Below are 17,919 nucleotides of genomic sequence, written 5' to 3'. Positions count from 1 at the left end.
AGAAAGCCACTGCAGCTGAGAGGGCTGGAACCTAGGTAAGCAGCTGTGCCTGTCCCGTGGGGCACCACCAAAGCATAAACCAAAGCATAAACATCCAAATTTTCGTAGGACAGTGTCCCTACTGCTTGTCCTAGTAGCAGCCACTCACTCCAGTAATGGGAGCTGCTTTTCCCATACCCACAGAAGCACTGAGGAGTAAAAGACAGTGGTCAGTTTGCACACACCCTCTTACCTGAGAGTAGTTGCCGCTACTTTCATCCAGCACTCCCCTAGTTGTTAGAAGGCCTAATTAGGTTCTAGAGTTTTGAAGCAGTTTACTACAACCTCTCTTTCCAGCTCAATGGTTGCTTTGACCAATCCTCACCGGTTCCTACTCATGAGGTTCTTTTTACCCCTTACCTTTCAAGTTAACCATCTATCTTCCCAATACCTAACCTGGGATCATTCCAGCTTTCTTCTGTGTCTGCTTTCTTTGTTTTTAAAAATTTTTTAAGTTCTTTTTTAGTTTATTTATTTTGAGAGAGAGAGAGCGAGAGAGAGAGAGAGAGAGAGAGCGCACAAGTGGGGGAGGGGAAAGAGAGAATCCCAAGCAGGCTCTGCACTGCCAGCTCAGAGTCAGATGCAGGGCTCGAACCCAGAAAACCGTGAGATCATGACCTGAGCTGAAATCCGGAGTCAGAGGTTTAACCAACTAAGCAACCCAGGTGACCCTCCTGTGTCTGCTTTAAATGCCAGAACCTTGTGAACTGGTACCGATCCGTATGTACGGAATACAACCTAACAAAGCCTTCAATGTTTCCTCATAACCTCTCATTACCTCAACCAAATGTGATACAAGTACAATTCAGATTTCTCATCATTCATGAAAAGTATATTCACTGTGATAACCACTGTCTTCCTTATTTCCAGATTTACAGGCTCATTTCTATTTGACTTGACCATTCTGCAATACTGATTCCGGACCATCACTTCATCCTACCTAAAACTCACTTTCCTGGAGTGCCAGGGTGGCTCAGTCGCTTAAGCGTCCAACTTTGGCTCAGGTTATGATCTCATGGTTCAAATCTGAACCCCACTTTGGGCTCTCTGCTGTCAGCACAGAACCCACTTCAGATCCTGTCTCCCCCTCTCTCTGTCCCTCCCCTGCTGTAGCACTCGCTCTCTCTCAAAAATAAACAAACATTTAAATTAAAAAAAATAACTGTCACTTTCCTAAGCTTCCATGATATCACTGTGCTGTTTCTCCTCCTACCTCTCTAAGTATATGTTCTCTGGTTTCCTCTGTAAATATTTCTTCCTTTGACTGCCAGTTAAATGGCTGGTATCTGCTGAGGGTTATATGCTTGGTCCCCTTCTCTTTTTAACTAACTGTTGTCTGTAAAGAAATCTGACCCACACTCATGAATGCTGTCAGCACAGGACTACTCACCCATCTACAACTCTAGGGCCAGCTTCTCACATAATTTCCATCCCCTCACAAATAGCTACCTTCTACTTATCTCCTAGAATTGCTCCATGCCACCTCAAATGCAACACATCCACCCCAAACCTGCTGCCCCTCTTTCTCTAGTGTGCCACACTTGGGTTAATGGTATCCTTTAGCTGCTTCAGCCAAAAACTAGGGGGAAGTGGGGAGATCATCCTAAGTCCACAGGGATTCTGTTATATCCCTGGAGTTTATATTTTAATGGAGGGGAGAAACAAATGAGTAATTAAAACTATCATTTCATATAAGGATGATGCCATGAAAGAATGCATGGTAAAAGAATAGAGTAACTGGGGGTGGGGAGTGTTTTTAGGTATAAGAGCAGAGACTTGAATAAGCAATTGTCTTCAAAGACACTTCCCCGTCTTCCTCTCATTCCTCTCAAATCCACGGTCTACCCTGATTCAAGAATATTCTTTCCAGGGGCACCTCGGTGGCTCAGTCGGTTAAGCATCTGACTTGGTTTCAGCTCAGGTCATGACCTCATGGTTTATGGGTTTGAGCCTCACATCGGGCTCTGTGCTGACAGTGAGGAGCTTGCTTGGGATGCTCTCTCTCTCTCTTTGTTTGCCCCTCCCCTGCTTGTGCTCTGTCTGTCTCAAAAATAAATAAATAAACATGAAAAAAATTTTAAAGAATATTCTTTCTAAAATGTAAATTTGGTCATATTACCCTTCTGCTTAACAGCTTTTGATAATTTCCCACTACTTATAAGAGATAAACTCTTTACCACAACAAATGGCCTTTCCTGGTCTGGGACCTTGCCTTCCTCTCCAGGTACAACTCAATCACTCAAACATTTGAAGGCCTACTATGTGAAGGTACTGTTCTAAGTGTGAAGGACCTAGTGAGAATAGGGCAGACAAAAATCCCAACACTGGGGGCGCCCGGGTGGCTCTGTCAGTTGAGCGTCCGACTTCGGCTCAGGTCATGATCTCACAGCTCGTAAGTTCAAGCCCCGCGTCAGGCTCTGTGCTGACAGCTCGGAGCCTGGAGCCTGCTTTGGATTCTGTGTCTCCCTCTCTCTCTCCCCTCCCCTGCTTGTGCTCTGTCTCTCTCTAAGATAAATAAACATTAAAAAAAAATTTTTTTTAAATCCCAACACTCATGGAACTTCTTACACCTATGGGAGATATGTAATAAATAAATATTCAAATAAGTAAATAAGAATTTTGGATAATGATAAGTGATATCAAGAAAATCAAATGGTAAATTGATGGGCAAACAAAATGGTCAGGGATGGTCTCCTGGGAGAATGATCTCCATGGTGAGGTCGGAATGATGAGAAAGAGGTAAGATCTCAGGTAAGAGCGTTCCAGATAGAGGGAGCAACAAGTGCAAAGCTGCTCCTAATAAAAGTAGGAACCAGTGGGAATGTTCAAGAAACAGAGAGCAGGCTAGTGTGACTGGAGCACAGACTAGGAAGAGGGTAGTCAGAGAGAAGATCAGAGTCAGGAAGAAGTCAGAACCCTTGGGTATGGTGCCTTCCCTATTTCACCCTCCGAATTCCAAAGTACCTTTGATTCTTCAGACACTCCATACTCTTGTGCCTCCTGTTTATGCCCTTGATTTGCTCTTTTTACTTAGAAAGCATCTATTCACGGGGTGCCTGGGTGGCTCAGTCAGTTAAGCATCTGACTTCGGCTCAGGTTATAATCTCATGTTTCATGAGCTTGAGCCCTGAGTCAGGCTTTACATTGACAGACCGGAGCCTGCTTTTGATTCTGTCTCCCTCTCTCTCTGCCCCTCCTCCACTCCCATTTCTCTCTCTCTCTCTCTCTCTCTCTCTCTCACTCTCTGTCAAAATAAACAAGCAAACAAGCAAACAAACATGAATATATTTTCTACCAGGGAAACCAAATACTCAATTACTCACTTACTTACTACAGGACGAAGTCCTATGGAGGAGAAATACAGAAGGCCATGAGTATCCTTAACAGGAGACCTTGCCTAGTGTAAAGGTCAGGAAAGGCTTCTTTGAGAAATGACAACAGAACTGAGCTCTGAAGGATGAGGAGGAGCAAACGAGGAGAGTGAACATTGCTGACAAAATGTGTTACACATTCGAAGGTTCTCAGGATGAAGCATGGTGTGTTAAATGTTAGCACAGCTGAAGAACAAAGGGATAAGACCACAAGAAGAACGAGGCATCATTAATTCATAGCATGGTAGAAGACAATCTAGAATACTGATCTTAAGAAGTAACACATATTCCAATATTCACTTAGCAGTGATGTGGGTTTGTTTTACCTATGTCAACAATAAAAAAACAAATGGAGGAAAAACACGACAAGCAATATGTAAATGAGTTGCCTTAAACCTCTCTAACACAGTGTACCATTCCATGGTTCCTAATGTATTTCTGTCATAAGTAATTGGAAAGAACCATTAACACAAGTATCAAGTACTACAATAAAAGATATATTTGGTGCTGTGGGAACACAGTCATTTACATACTTGTATTATGAGACTGTCAATTTCTTGAGGGCTGGTCTTCTTATTCATTTTCATATTCAGCTCTGTAGCCAGCACACTGCCTTACTCCCTGTAAGTCCTCAAACAGTTACTGAGTGAATCTCAGTTTGCCTGCATGACTCATAGTTTGTGTTACTAATTGGCACACACCCTGATCTGAGGTTAGCTGGCAGAAGCCTCCCTGAGAGACACAGGGATTGAAGGAACAAAACAGATCCGATTTTGTAGAACAAACGAATTTAAAACAACCAAAATAGAGGAGATGTACTATAGCTATTGTCAGATACAGGCTAAACACACCACTGACTAAATACATTGAAAAATACTTTAATCTGAAGAATATGAAGAAAAGTCAAGGCCTGTAAAAAGTTAATAAACACCAAGCATCTCAAGGAGGGAAAAGGAGGAAACAAAAAAAAAGAAAGTTAAATGTTTTAGGCTTACTGACAGCAACAACAGGAAAACAATGTTTCTATGGCCGTGATGATAGAAATGGACGGTGACCATAGGGGAAAGAAAGAGTGAGTTGGGAGGAGGTGCTGGCCAGGTCTGGAATGCACAGTAGATTGTGCCAGGGTCCTGTCAATCTCTCTCTAGAAAATGAGCTCAGAGCTGTGCCCACTCACTCCTGTGCTGTATCTCAGCTCTTTGTTGGGGAGCTTGTAGATCTGCCAGCATTATGTGCTACATGGCACATGGTGCCCAGGGAGCACTATTTTAAGACTCTATTATTTTAAGGTAAAAGAAGCACAAAGCTTTGTGTGTGTGTGCGTGTGTGTGTGTGTGTGTGTGTGTGTTGAATATCTAGTATTTCCTACAAGCAAAGTTTCCAAAACTCATGATGAAAGAATATGAACATCTCAAAAAAGGACAGCCAAGAAGAAAACTCAAAATTAATTGTCTGAGGAAGAAAGCCTATCCTGCCAAAATGACAACAACACCAATAAGGGAAGTGAATGGTCTTGGATGGTCTTGGAATCTGACCCTTCTATTTCTCCTAAAAGTGAGGTATGGTCCTACTGCCACACAAAAACTTTGCATCCTAGTATTTTGACCTTCCTGTCATGAATGACCTGGAATCTAGGTTCTGATGAAAACAATCAATGTGGCCAATGATCTAATCTCCAAATCCAACAAAACATGACACTTCCAATCAGTTGTTTCCCTAGGAACACTCTCCTGCCTCAACTTCCATACCACCCACTTCCCAGATATGTGTTTGTCCTGTCATGCTAGCTTTTTGCTTTCTGACTCCCAATTAGTTGGGGGGCAGGGTGGATACTCACTGTCTAAATCCTCAGTCTTCTTTTCTTTTATCCATATAATCTCTACCAGAGAACACACCTACTCTTCTGGACTTTATCTATGTCAACAGTTCTCAACTGGGAGTGATTCTACCGCCCAGGGGACACTGGCCAATGGATGGTGATGTTTTTGGCTGCCAAAACCAGGGGGGGAGGGTGCTATTGGTACCTGGAAAGCAGAGGCCAGGGATGCTGCTAAACACCCTACGATGCCCAGGATAGCCCCAACAACAAAGAATCATCTGGCCCAAAATGTCAACGGTGCCACTGTTTAGAAACCCTGACCTACACAGATGACTTTAAATCCTTTACTCTTTTATCTGACACATGTATTACCTATTTAAGACTCGCTGTGCCCAATGCACTGGGTGGGGAGCTGGGGGAAGGCACAGAGGGACTGTAGACGCAGGCATCCATCTGAGAAGCATTATACCCTCAAAGAAAGAGCACCTATCTGGAGGAAATGAGCCATGCCTCAGTATAAACCAGACAAATGTTCTAACCACCTTTAGGGGATCTCCATATCCCCATGTCCCAAACCAAACACTTTATCATCTAAAGATGATAGTATCATCTATCATTCCCTTCAACCCACCATCATCACCACCTAACTGGTTCCTCCTTTTATGTTGTCTATAATTTCAATCATTATCTTCCCAAACATCACTGGTAAATTTAAACTTCTTCCTCTTGCCCAGTACTGAATTAGAGGCCAAGTCCTTGTGAATTCACCCTGATTATGTTTCTTATACTTATTCTTACCCCTATATCTACCACTTTTCTTCCCCACTGCCCCTCAAGATGCCCTTTGGTGTCTAGGGCTTTATAACAAAGAAACATTTTATAGAGTTTTGCTGGTATCATTTTAATTTTTTTTATAATTTTCTTTATTTGAGAGACAGAGAGAGAGAGTGGGAGAGGGGGCAAGGGGAGAGAGAGAGAGAGAGAGAGAGAGAGAGAGACACAACTCCAAAAAGGTCCCACGCTCAGCATGGAGTTGAGACATGGGGCTCGATCCCACAACCCTGGGATCATAACCCGAGCTGAAATCAAGAGTCGGACACTCAACCGACTGAGCCACCCAGGTGTCCGTTGTTAATGTTTTTAAAGAAACTCATGTTGAAGGTAATATAGAGGTAGTGGGAAGGGCATATGTTTTGGGGTCAAAAAAGATAATTTGGAATCTTGGCTCTATTTATTAACTGAGTGGCCTTGAACCACTTACTTATTTCGCTAAGCCTCAGTTTCTTTCTCTGTAAAAAGACATATTACATAATACCTAATTAATAAGTATGTTTGTTAGGATAATAGAACCTGAAATATCATAGGTATTCACTATATGGTAGCCATTATGATATTATAATTACGTTTATACATACCTCATATGTTGTAGGTACTTAAATATCAAATTTGGAACAGACTGAAAATATAAACCATAATTATAGAATTGTGTTTATGAAATTTGTTAGAATCTCCTGAATCTTTTTAAAAATTTTTTTTTAACTTTTTTAATTTATTTTTGGGACAGAGGGAGACAGAGCATGAACGGGGGAGGGGCAGAGAGAGAGGGAGACACAGAATCAGAAACAGGCTCCAGGCTCCAAGCCATCAGCCCAGAGCCTGACACGGGGCTCGAACTCACGGACCGCGAGATCGTGACCTGGCTGAAGTCGGACGCTTAACCGACTGCGCCACCCAGGCGCCCCGTCCTGAATCTTTTTAGATATAAGCTAATTTTTAAGATTTCAATCCATGCTTATTTGAAAAACTAACTCACCTCAAAAGAAAGGAACGGAGAATTGTAATGACAGTAATAATATTTTTATTGTTATTATTTAATAGAAGTCAAGCCCAAACAACATGCAGGGAGTGTACTTTAAAATGCCAGAAAGCAGGCCCACTTTCATCCCTCTTAACCAAGCAAAACTCTTAATTCATAAATTTAAAACTCCTCAAAAAGGTCTTACAGCAGCACACTCACTATGGTATGAACCCAGCAACAGAATGTTTATCAAACAACGTACTTACTTGTTCCATGTAATAAAAGTTGCTCTCTGTGTTGAAATGCCAAGACCAACAATTTGATTCATCTCTATTCCTGCAGCTAAAAATAAAGATAGGTAAAACACATGGGGGTAAAAGCCAGTGAAGTTTTCTTTATAATATTATAGTATGGGAAATAGAAAATTCAATATAATCTTTAAGAAAAACATCTGGGTTTAGCATTTAGTAACATAACAGGAGCTAATAAAGAAAGCATTACTAAGATGATTTTGTAGTAATTTTTTACTTAAAGGGAAAAAGGTCATATTTGAATAATAGCAAAATGGGATTTTGCTTTAAATGTTAGGAAAAAAACAAACAATACTCAAGGTTACTTGGATTGTATTTTCTTCTTGTAATACTAAAAGAATGGATCTTAATTCAAGCAATGATCAACCTATGAAAATTAATACAGGGAAACCTCTCTAAAATGCAGTCACAGCCATACCACTGGGTCAATTACAGGAAGACCTATCAATTACAGACCCCACGAAAAGAATCCTCAGCAGAAAAGAATTGACAATCACAGGTCCTGATAGGAAAAGACGTACACTGCATCTTCCATAACAAATCTACTACCCAAGCCAATGAGAAACCATCATCACCCTAAACTCTTGCTCGTCTCCCAATGGACCACAGTTCAAAACAAACCTTCCCAACTTCTTTCTCCTTTTTAACAAAATAACATTCCTCTTTTTTGTTTGTTGGACTAGCCTATGGTTTTTGCCATAGCTTGCTTGTCCCAAATTGCAATTCTGCTATTCCTGAATCAACCCCTATTTGCCGGTAAAACAACTTATTTTCAAGATCAACACACCATAATAGAAGCTGGTTGATGACAGTAAAGGAAAATCCCCAGGGAAAGTATTATAATTACTGAAGCTCAGATCTTATTTTCCATACAAACAAATGCTAAATGCAAATAAAACATGGGTTTTTTTGGTTCATATTTCTTAAAATACAGCTACTTGAGTATTTTTCATGATATTGTTTTAAAAGAGCAATTTATTCCACTAGGAAAAATAGGGACAACTTCAATTTGAGTACCGAGGAAGACATATCACCTCACATACAGTACTTCTCTCAAAAATATTTAACCTGAAGCTAATCATGAGGAATAAATCAGGACAAGCCCATAATGTAGGACTGTCTAATAAACTGGTTTGTACTTTTGAAAATTGTCAGTGTCATAAAGAACACGCTCTAGATTAAAAGAGACTAGACAGACTGACTGCTACATGCAATGCCTCATCTTTGGCCGGATTCTGGATGGGAAAAAAGCTATTAATGACTGAGATAAGAGAGGACTATTGAAGATGAAGCATTAGAAAATATTACTGTATTAATGTTAAATTTCCTCTAAGATAAGTGCACTGTAGTTATATAAGAGAATTCCCCTTTCTTTTTTAAAAAATATTTTTTAACGTTTGTTTATTGTTTTGAGAAAGAGGGAGAGAGAAAGAACACAAGCAGTGGAGGGGCAGAGAGAGAGGGAGACACAGAATCCAAAGCAGGCTCCAGGCTCTGAGCTGTCTGCACAGAGCCTGACGCGGGGCTGGAACTCATGAGCTATGAGATCATGACCTGAGCTGAAGTCAGACGCTCAACCGACTGAGCCACCCAGGCATCCCGAGAATTCCCCTTTCTTTGGAGATAATGTTCAAGTATTTAGGGAGAACAGGTTATTATGTCACAGCCAATGTTCAAATGGGTCAAATAAAAGAGTTTGCAAAGGATGGTAAACACTACTAAACATGTTTGAATCTGGGAAAAAGGTATACAGGTATTCCATGTACTACTGGAACTTTTTAAAATAAGTTTGACATATTTCAAACCAAAAAAGGTAAGAAGGAGAAGCAATTGAATCACAAAAGTGAAGTAAAAGATCTTTTGGAATTCACATTTATAAGTCATCTTTTGCCATGTTCTTAAAGAAAGTTGCATTGAAAATGTTCTTAAAGAGCTAAGATTTCAGACTGTCGCTATGGCCAGGACAGCACTTTGCATCAAGAGGCCACACAGAAAAACAAAAACAGGGGCAGCTGGGTGGCTCAGATGGTTAAGTGTCTGACTTCAGCTCAGGTCATGATCTCACAGTTTGTGAGTTCAAGCCCGGCATTGGGCTCTGTGCTGACAGCTCAGAGCCTGGAGCCTGCTTTGGATTCTGTGTCTCCCTCTCTCTCTCTGCCCCTCTCCGGCTCATGCTCTGTCTTTCTCTGTCTCAAAAATAAGTAAACATTTAAAAAAAATTAAAAAACAAAAAAAACCCTTGTCTAACAATAAAGGTATCTCAAGTGTAAATTTCTAACAGCAGGAACTGTGTGTTATAACTTTGTTAATAAATAACCTCTGGTATTTTGTACACAACACGAAATCAAATGAGCACTAACTACAACTAGGAATGAAGAAGGAAGGTGAACCTTTATACTACAGTTGAAAAAAGACTTAAGCCAGAGGAGAGAGTTGCCATTACCTTTCCTTGACAAAGTGGTTAATGGTAAACCACAAATGTCAGCTGAAAAATACTGGGAAATTGTGACCCCAGTAAAATACTATTTGTATAATTATAGCTTAGGCAACCCACAAAATTCTAAAGACTGAGGAAAACTCTTACTAACACAAAATATACTTTATTATTTTTATTTTTCTAAATCTAATTACCTTTAACAGACTCTTTTATTACAGCAAGAAACTGAAGCCAGAGAACATCAGGATCAATTTCAACCCAGCCAGTTTGAGGATAAAGACTTTGTACCTATTTAGAAAAAGGAAATTTAATAAAAACAACATTAGAGCACGTCAATAATATCTGGGTCTTAAAATTACTGGTTAAAATGATTAACAACATGATTTTATTATCTAATTCATTTTTATTGTTAAAATGCAAAATAGGAAATAAAAAGTTTTCTTTTGTTCATGACTTATAGAAAATTTTAGTTTTCTTTGTCCTTACTTTCCAAATTTATCTTTATTTTCCAAGTTTTCCAGAATGGAGATGTTCCATTTTTATAACAAGAGAAATATCTTTTTAAATATAAAAATCAACAAATCAAGTACCAGGTTCTGGTTCAGACTATGATGAAGGAAGCACACTCCACCCCGTCTCTCCCACTGAATGCATGGAGCAGCTATTTGTGGACTCCACAACTGAACTGGTGGTAAGTTTCCCGTTTTATTTCCTGATCTTCCCTGGCCTGGACTCAAGGCAGTCCACAAAACCAGAAGTGAGTACCAGGGCGCAGTGGAAACTCCAAGAGAAGCTCTCATGTTTTGGCTAACAGAGAGAATGGGAGAAGTCCTCCATATTTCTTTTTTCCCCCACTTTGCCCACATACGTTTGTACCTAAGCTATCTTGTAGTAGTGGTTGCATCAGTAATCACAAGCACCTAAAATACTGAAGGAGGTAAAACTTCCTCTCCAATCAGAGGAGCTGTGGCCCAAGACCCTCATGGCTTTTTTTCTCTCTCTGTGCTTCCTGATGCGTAGCCCCAGCTGTGGGCATAGGAAGTGCCAGCAGAGTAGGGTAATGAAAGCTCTAGCGTTCTGGCAAGAGTAGCCACAAGGGGAGGCTCAGGGAATCAAAAAGTACCAGGAAAATCTCAGAGAGGGAGGGGCTTGGGAAAGCTGCTCCAGAAAGTTGTGAATGAATCTCGAGGCTCACCTCAAAGCTGCACATGTGTGAATGTAATCCTAAACAGCATAGCAAAGATGTTAAGAATAGAACTAAGGGAGAGACCACTACCCAGGTGCCAGACTGACTACTGGGTGGCAAATGCACAGGACAGATGCAAACAGTACCACCAAGATTTTGGAAATAACCAACAGTGAAACCAAAGTCCACAGAAGGGTAGCCTGAACCGAACTGCATTCATTGCCTGGTAAAAGAAAAATATCAACATTCATCATAAGATTTACACAAGACCCAGACTCTTATAACACAATATTCAAAATTCCTTGATACAATCTGAAAATTATAAGGTATGTGAAGAACCAGAAAAATCTACCCTCACATGGGAAAAGGTAATAGATACTAACGCCAAGATGACAAATATCAGATCAAGACTTCAAAGCAGCGATTATAAAAATGTTCCAAGAAAGAAGGGCAAATTATTTTGAAACAAATGCCAAGATAAAAAGTCTCAGCCAAGAAATGTTAAGACAAAAAAAATATTAGAACTGAAAAATACAATAATTAGGAAAATGGGGGAAAAGGAAAGATGCTGGTCAAAGGGTACAAACTTTCAGATATAAGATGAATAAGTTCTAGAGCCCTAACATACAGCATGGTAACTATGGTTAATAATAATGTATTGTGCACTTGAAATTGCTAAGAGAACTGTTGTGAGGTGTTCTCAACACACACACACACACACACACACACGCACAAATAGTGATTATGTGAGTTACTGGGTATGTTAATTAGCTTAATTGTGGTAATCATTTCACAATGTATATGTATACCAAAACATCATGTTGTACACCTTACATATATATACAACTTCTACTTGTCAATCATACCTCAATAAAGCTGGTAAAATCAATTTTAAAAAAGAAAAATATAATAATTAAAATGGGGGCGCCTGGGTGGCTCACTCAGTTGAGCATCCAATTCTTGATTTCAGCTCAGGTCATGATCCCAGGGTCTTGGGATTGAGCACCGCATTGGGCTCGGCACTGAGCATGAAGCCTGCTTAAGATTCTCTCTCTCTCTGTCCCTCTGCCCCTCAGCCACTCATGCTCTCCCTAAAAAACAAAAAACAAACAAACAAAAATCCTGGATGGCCTCAATAGTAAAATAAAGATAATAGAAGAATGGCAGTAAACCAAGATAGATCAATAGAAATTATCTGACATAAATATAAGAAAGGAAAAATATTGGGGAAAAAATCAAATAAAGCCTCAGGGATCTAGGAGACAAGAGCAAAAGGTCTAGTATTTATGTCATCAGACTCCCCAGAGAAGAAAAGAAAGAGTTCAGCGGAAAAAAAAAAAAAAAATTACTCCAGGGAAGTAACAGTGCTGAAAATTTCCTAAGTTCAGTGAAAGATTTAAAATCTATATATTCAAGAGGTGCCTGGGTGGCTCAGTTGGTTGAGCGTCCAACTCTTCATTTCGACTCAGGTCATGATCCCTGGGTTGTGGGATCAATCCCTGAGTCAGGGTCCGTGCTGAGCATGGAGCCTGCTTAAGATTTTGTCTCTTTCTCTCTCTCTCTCTCTCTCACTCTCTCATTTTCTCTCTCTCTCTCTCTATCTCTGTCTCTCTCCCCTGCCTGCATGCCCTCTCTCTCTACAATTAAAAGACAAAAGGTTAATGCAGAAGGACAATGAGAAGAGAGCAAACAGGCTCAGACCTAGGTTTTATCAAATGTTGTTAATGGTAACAGTGAGTGTGTGGGTGGCACATGGCTAAAGAGAGCAGAAAGATGATACTTCACTCCCTACTCAGATTGCACCGCATCTTTATTCAACCCCGGCAGAGATTCCATGGTAAATTAGAGGTACCTCCAAAGGTTGGGATGCCAAATGAGGCTGAACACACAAGATCGGTTCAAAGTCTTTATAAGGATCCCCAATCCCCTCCTCCAGCCCCATCACTGCCCCTACCTAACCAAGCAGATGGTAAAAGGTTTACTCTCCAGAGGGGCTGATCCAGAAGAGTTCTTTCCCTGCAAATACCAGATATAGCTAAGTGGGGTAAGACTACTGAGTGGTACTGAAAATATGAACAAATAGCCAACCAAAGATCGAACATGTAAGAAAAGGCCAAAATAAAGAAAAAAAAAGGAATGCTGAGGAGACAGTGACTATGTGGGGAGCATGAGGGTGACAAGGTCTGATATGAAAAAAGAATCCACTGAGTTCTGAGACATATTTAACAAAATCTACTCCCTTTCTATCTAATATTTGCTTTTTTCTAGGCAAGGCTTTCATGACCATAGACAAATGGCTCAGCTGCAACAAACACTTCCTCATCCAAAAAAACTCAAAGTGGACATCACTGCCTCAAGTCTACAAACCTTCAGACTTGATGGTGGCACTCCACAGTCACTCCCCCCACTCCACCAGCCCAGACATCTCACTATCCCCAAACATGTCACAACAGAGAAATCTCTTGTACTGAAGGAAGACCACACCGATTAGACAAAAGTATAACCAAAGCTAACAAGATCTGTTTTGTGGATTACAAACAAAACAAAAAGACAGCAACCAGAAGTTTTCAAGACTGTCCAGAAGGGTACACAGTAGTAGAGGCCATACCGTTTTCTTTGAAGTGGCCTTTCTATCCTGTTCTTCCCACCAAGATGTTATTGTTTTCCATGGTTTCTCACAATAGCATGATGTTCCAATGGGGAACATGATAAACTTTCTCCATTTTTAAAATTAGAAACATCAAATATTGACACGTGGATTTACTTTGTAACACCAATATTCAAGAATCTATAGAAAGATTTGCTTTTAAAATACAAATTAGGGGCGCTTGGGTGGCTCAGTCAGTTGAGTGTCCAACTCTTGATTTCAGCTCAGGTCATGATCCCAGGGTCGTGAGATAGAGCGCTGAATCAGGCTCTGTGCTCAGTGGGGAGCCTGCTTAAGATTCTCTCTTTCTCTCTCCCCACTGCCTCCCCCTATGCCTGCCTCTCCCCAGCTTGTACTTTTCTCTAAAATAAATAAATACATAAATAAAGATAAATAAAAAGTACAAATTATTTTAAAAGCCTAAAAACGTATCTCTGCTGCTAAAAAATGAATGCCACAAGAAATAAAACTGGTCTTCTGAGAGGCCTGGTATTAGCCTCCTAACATAAGGGTTCATGTTTGGGATTTCAATTTTATGTAAAAAACTAACACAGCCTATTTTGTTCTTGTCTCTAAAGGGTGATCTCTTCACTTTTTCTTTCTCTCTTTCTCTTTGAAGCTATTTATGCAGCAGCATCAATCGAATCCTATACTAAGAGGTTTTGGGTTTCTACTATGCAGTCTTACCATCATATTAGCAGAGGTGATTTTCATCTGAGAAAATATACAAAAGTTCTGTGTCCAAACCAAAGTTTCATGAAGCAAACTGAATTCTTAATACTTTAATTAAATGCAATACAGTGATTTATTCTGTACCCATGAGGTAATAAACCAGGTGCTAAGTAGCAATGTAGGCCAAAAAGATCCTTCTTCTCAAAGAACTCCAGCTATCTGAAGTAAGTGACCGACCAATTGCTGATTGTTCTTTTCTAATTTGTTATGGACCAACAATTTTTTTTAATGTTTACTATTTATTTTGAGAGAGAGAGGGAAAGCATGCATGGGGGAGGGACAAAGAGAGAGGGAAAGGGAGAATCCCAAGCTGACAGCCTGCAGCCTGACCCTGGCCAATCCCATAAACTGCAAGATCATGACCTGACCCAAAATCAAGAGTCTGACACTCAAGTGACTGAGCCATCCAGGTGAACCATGGACCAACAATTTTTTTTAATTTTTTTTATTTCTGAGAGACAGAGCACGAGAGGGGGAGGGGCAAAGAGAGAGGGAGACACACAATCCCAATCAGGCTCTAGGCTCATCGCTGTAAGCACAGAGTGTGAGATGGGGCTTGAATGCACGAAGGGTAAGATCATGACCTGAGCCAAAGTGGGATGCCTAACCGACTGAGCCACCCAGGTGCCCCTGGACCAACAATACGACACAATTAAAAAATTTTCTAGGGGCACCTGCGTGGCTCAGTCAGTTGAGCCTCCAACTTCACCTCAAGTCATGATCTCACACTCTGAGTTCAAGCCCCGCATCGGACTCTGTGCTGGCAGCTCAGAGCCTGGAGCCTGCTTCCGATTCTGTGTCTCCCTCTCCCTCTGCCCCTCCCCTGCTTGCAACGTCTCTCTCAAAAATAAATAAACATTAAAAAAAACCAAAAAGACGCAATTAAAACAATTTTCTAGGGGCTCCTGGGTGGCTCAATCGGTTAAGTGTCTGACTTCAGCTCAGGTCATGATCTCACGGTTTATGAGTTTGAGCCTGGCATTGGGCTCTGCTGTCAGCACAGAGCCCGCTTTGGATCCTGCATCCCCTTCTCTTTGCCCACCCCCCAACCCCCGCTTGCATTCTTTCTCTTAAAAATAAATAAAAAAATTAAAATAAAACAATTTTCTTGGAAAAAATTACATACAAAAGAAAATCCCAAGTGTTTCAGTATTAAGGTCAACAGACATAAAATTACTCTACCAAACTGCTACACAAGTTTCTAAATCTTAGTTTCTTTATCTCTACCCCAGATGCCCAGGGACTACACTTTGAGAAGCAGTGCTATAAACTCCTACTACAGTTGGAGAGGCATTGCTAAAAACTCCTCAATCTAAGTGCTTCATCCGTTAGGGCAGGGACTTTTTGTATGTTCATTAATTCACATGTCTTTCCAGACACATCACAGTAGAGAGTGTGAGCAAAACATTCTTTGCTCCCGCTATTCAGAGCAATGTTGATTCAACTTTGAGATTCCTACCTCATTTCTCAAAAGTTAATCATTTGCCCCTAATAAAATAGCAACCAAAACTTTGTATTTTCTGACAATCTGTGCCTCCCTTTGGTTCCAAATACTTCAATTCCTTAAACAAACACACATACAAACAACAACAAAAACCCCACGACTGCCTAAAACAAAAGTACTGTCTGTCTAGAATTATGAGGGAGACTGTGTGAAAAGTATCACTGTGTTGTGATAAAGACTCATAAAAAGATAAGACGCATGCAGTCACTGAAGGACAGTGTTCTTTCAGGTTGGAGGAGGGATGTGTGTGTAGGTTTCTGCACAGGTAGCCAGAGAAGGGCCCAGCAAGTGGCTGGGCTCCCAGCTCTCTGTCCTGGTCCTGAAACCAGAATGAAATTCCCCCGTTTTCTCAAAGCAGTAACTTGGCTAGACATACTCCTGGCAAGTGCTATGGTTGAAAAACACTGCTAAGGGGTTGGGAAGAAGAGAGGGAACTGAGCAAAAACAAGAGTCCAAGGGCTGATGGGAATGGTTTAGGTAACTAATGGCTCCTAACGCGGCAATCAAAAAAGATGGTGATATTGGAAAGAAGGGTAAAAACACCATATCCAATCAACATTATTTTTGGTGCACTTGTAGAAATTAACACTTCATTAAAATAAGAACAGAAGAACATCAATCTGTTGGTCGCTTTACTAATAACAACAAGGAGTTGGGAGGTTTCTCAAATCAGAAAAAGCTATTTTTATCAATGTTCAAAGATGGAAAAGATAGGGCCCCTGGGTGGCTCAGTTGGTTAAGCGACCGACTTCGGCTCAGGTCATGATCTCACTGCTCCTGAGTTCGAGCCCCGCGTGGGGCTCGGTGCTCACGGCTCAGAGCCTGGCGCCTGCTCTGGATTCTGTGTCTTCCTCTCTCTCTGTCCCTCCCTAGTGTGTGCAATCTCTCTCTCTCTCTCTCAAATATTAAAACAAACAAAACAAAACAAAACAAAGCAAAATCCAAAGATGGAAAAGATAAAAGTAATGACAGCAGCCTTCAAAACTTATCCAATACCTCCCATATCCATGAAAATCAGTCCCTCAGGTGAGCAACCAGCACTCTGACAGCAGTTAATGAAGACAAATGAAGAATGGACAATAAATTCTGTTAAGATCTGAAAAATGTAAATGTAAATAAAGACGGGACTGGAGGTCTCCTAAGGAACTGGGAAAAACCTAGCAAGTCACAAAGCACCTTTTGGTTGGATACGCGCGGAGTGCCCTGCCCGGCCCTGCCCTACGAGTCTCCGCAGTCCCACGCAGGAAAGGCTGGAAAGGCGAATCCGCAGGTGATAGAAGCAAGCGAACGACCTGGTCACAAACCCGGCCCCTCCAGCCCTCAGCCAGAACAGGAAGGGCGCACAAGTGTTAGCCCTGTCCGGGGAGGAAATTCGGGTATCTGCCCGCTCCCGGTCCGCGGCTCAGGGCCAAGGGCCCGCCGGTGCTGCAGGTGGCTGCATGCAGCTTGATGAGGCGGCCCCACCCGCTCGCCTCCCGCTACTCGATCCCGCATGCTCTGCGCGACCGTAACCCGTGGCCCCGACGCCCGCTCCCCCGTCACCTTCTGTGCGCTGGAGCCGCGGATCAGCGCCGCGTGGTCATAGACGTGGCAGCGGATGACCGAGCTGCCCACGTCCAGCCCCAGAACGAAGCCTGCGCGAGGCAGGCCTGGCGCGCTCTGCTCCGGGCGCCTCTGCTCTGAAACCGCACGCACCCCGACCATCACGACCCCGCAAACCTCTCCGCAACAACCGCCTACCGAGCGGGCGCGTTTATAAAGGCCCGCACCTCAGGGGCCGAGCGCGCCCAGCCGGGCCACCGCCCCCGGCCCGCCCCTCCGCGAGATCCGGGAAGCGTCCCGCCCCTACCGCAGCCCCGCCCCTGCCGCGGCCCCGCCCCGACGCCGTGACATCACTGCCGCGCAGAGATCCTTTCGGCGCGGGGGCTGGGCGCTGAAGGCCCTGAGGGTTGCGCGGAGGTGAGCGAGTTTTGGGAGGTGGTCGTCGCGTTTCTTTTCACCAAAGTTACAATTTATGACAGTTTTTAAAAATAAAGTGACCTGAAAAGAAGTTAAAAATTCATTCTGAAGTATAT

General features: G+C 42.0%; 1 protein-coding gene across 2 annotated transcripts in view; it reads right to left on the bottom strand.

The window, feature by feature from the left end:
• The window catches only part of GK5 (glycerol kinase 5), a 78,553-nt gene extending 60,920 nt beyond the window's left edge, over positions 1–17,633 (bottom strand). Inside the window, exons 1-3 of one of the 2 annotated variants that reach the window (XM_049628726.1) lie at positions 17,387–17,633; positions 9,970–10,063; positions 7,294–7,369 (exon numbers count right to left, since the gene is read on the bottom strand). In XM_049628726.1, coding sequence (XP_049484683.1) covers positions 7,294–7,369; positions 9,970–10,063; positions 17,387–17,548 — 332 coding nt within the window. In that variant the 5' untranslated portion in view covers positions 17,549–17,633. The remainder of the gene's footprint in view (positions 1–7,293; positions 7,370–9,969; positions 10,064–17,386) is intronic. The other variant, XM_049628727.1, reaches the window with a different exon arrangement.
• Between the last annotated feature and the right edge of the window lie 286 nt (positions 17,634–17,919).

The sequence above is a fragment of the Panthera uncia genome, chromosome C2 (genome assembly GCF_023721935.1).
Source record: "Panthera uncia isolate 11264 chromosome C2, Puncia_PCG_1.0, whole genome shotgun sequence".
Lineage (NCBI taxonomy): Eukaryota > Metazoa > Chordata > Mammalia > Carnivora > Felidae > Panthera > Panthera uncia.
This window is presented reverse-complemented; position numbering and strand designations above follow the sequence as displayed.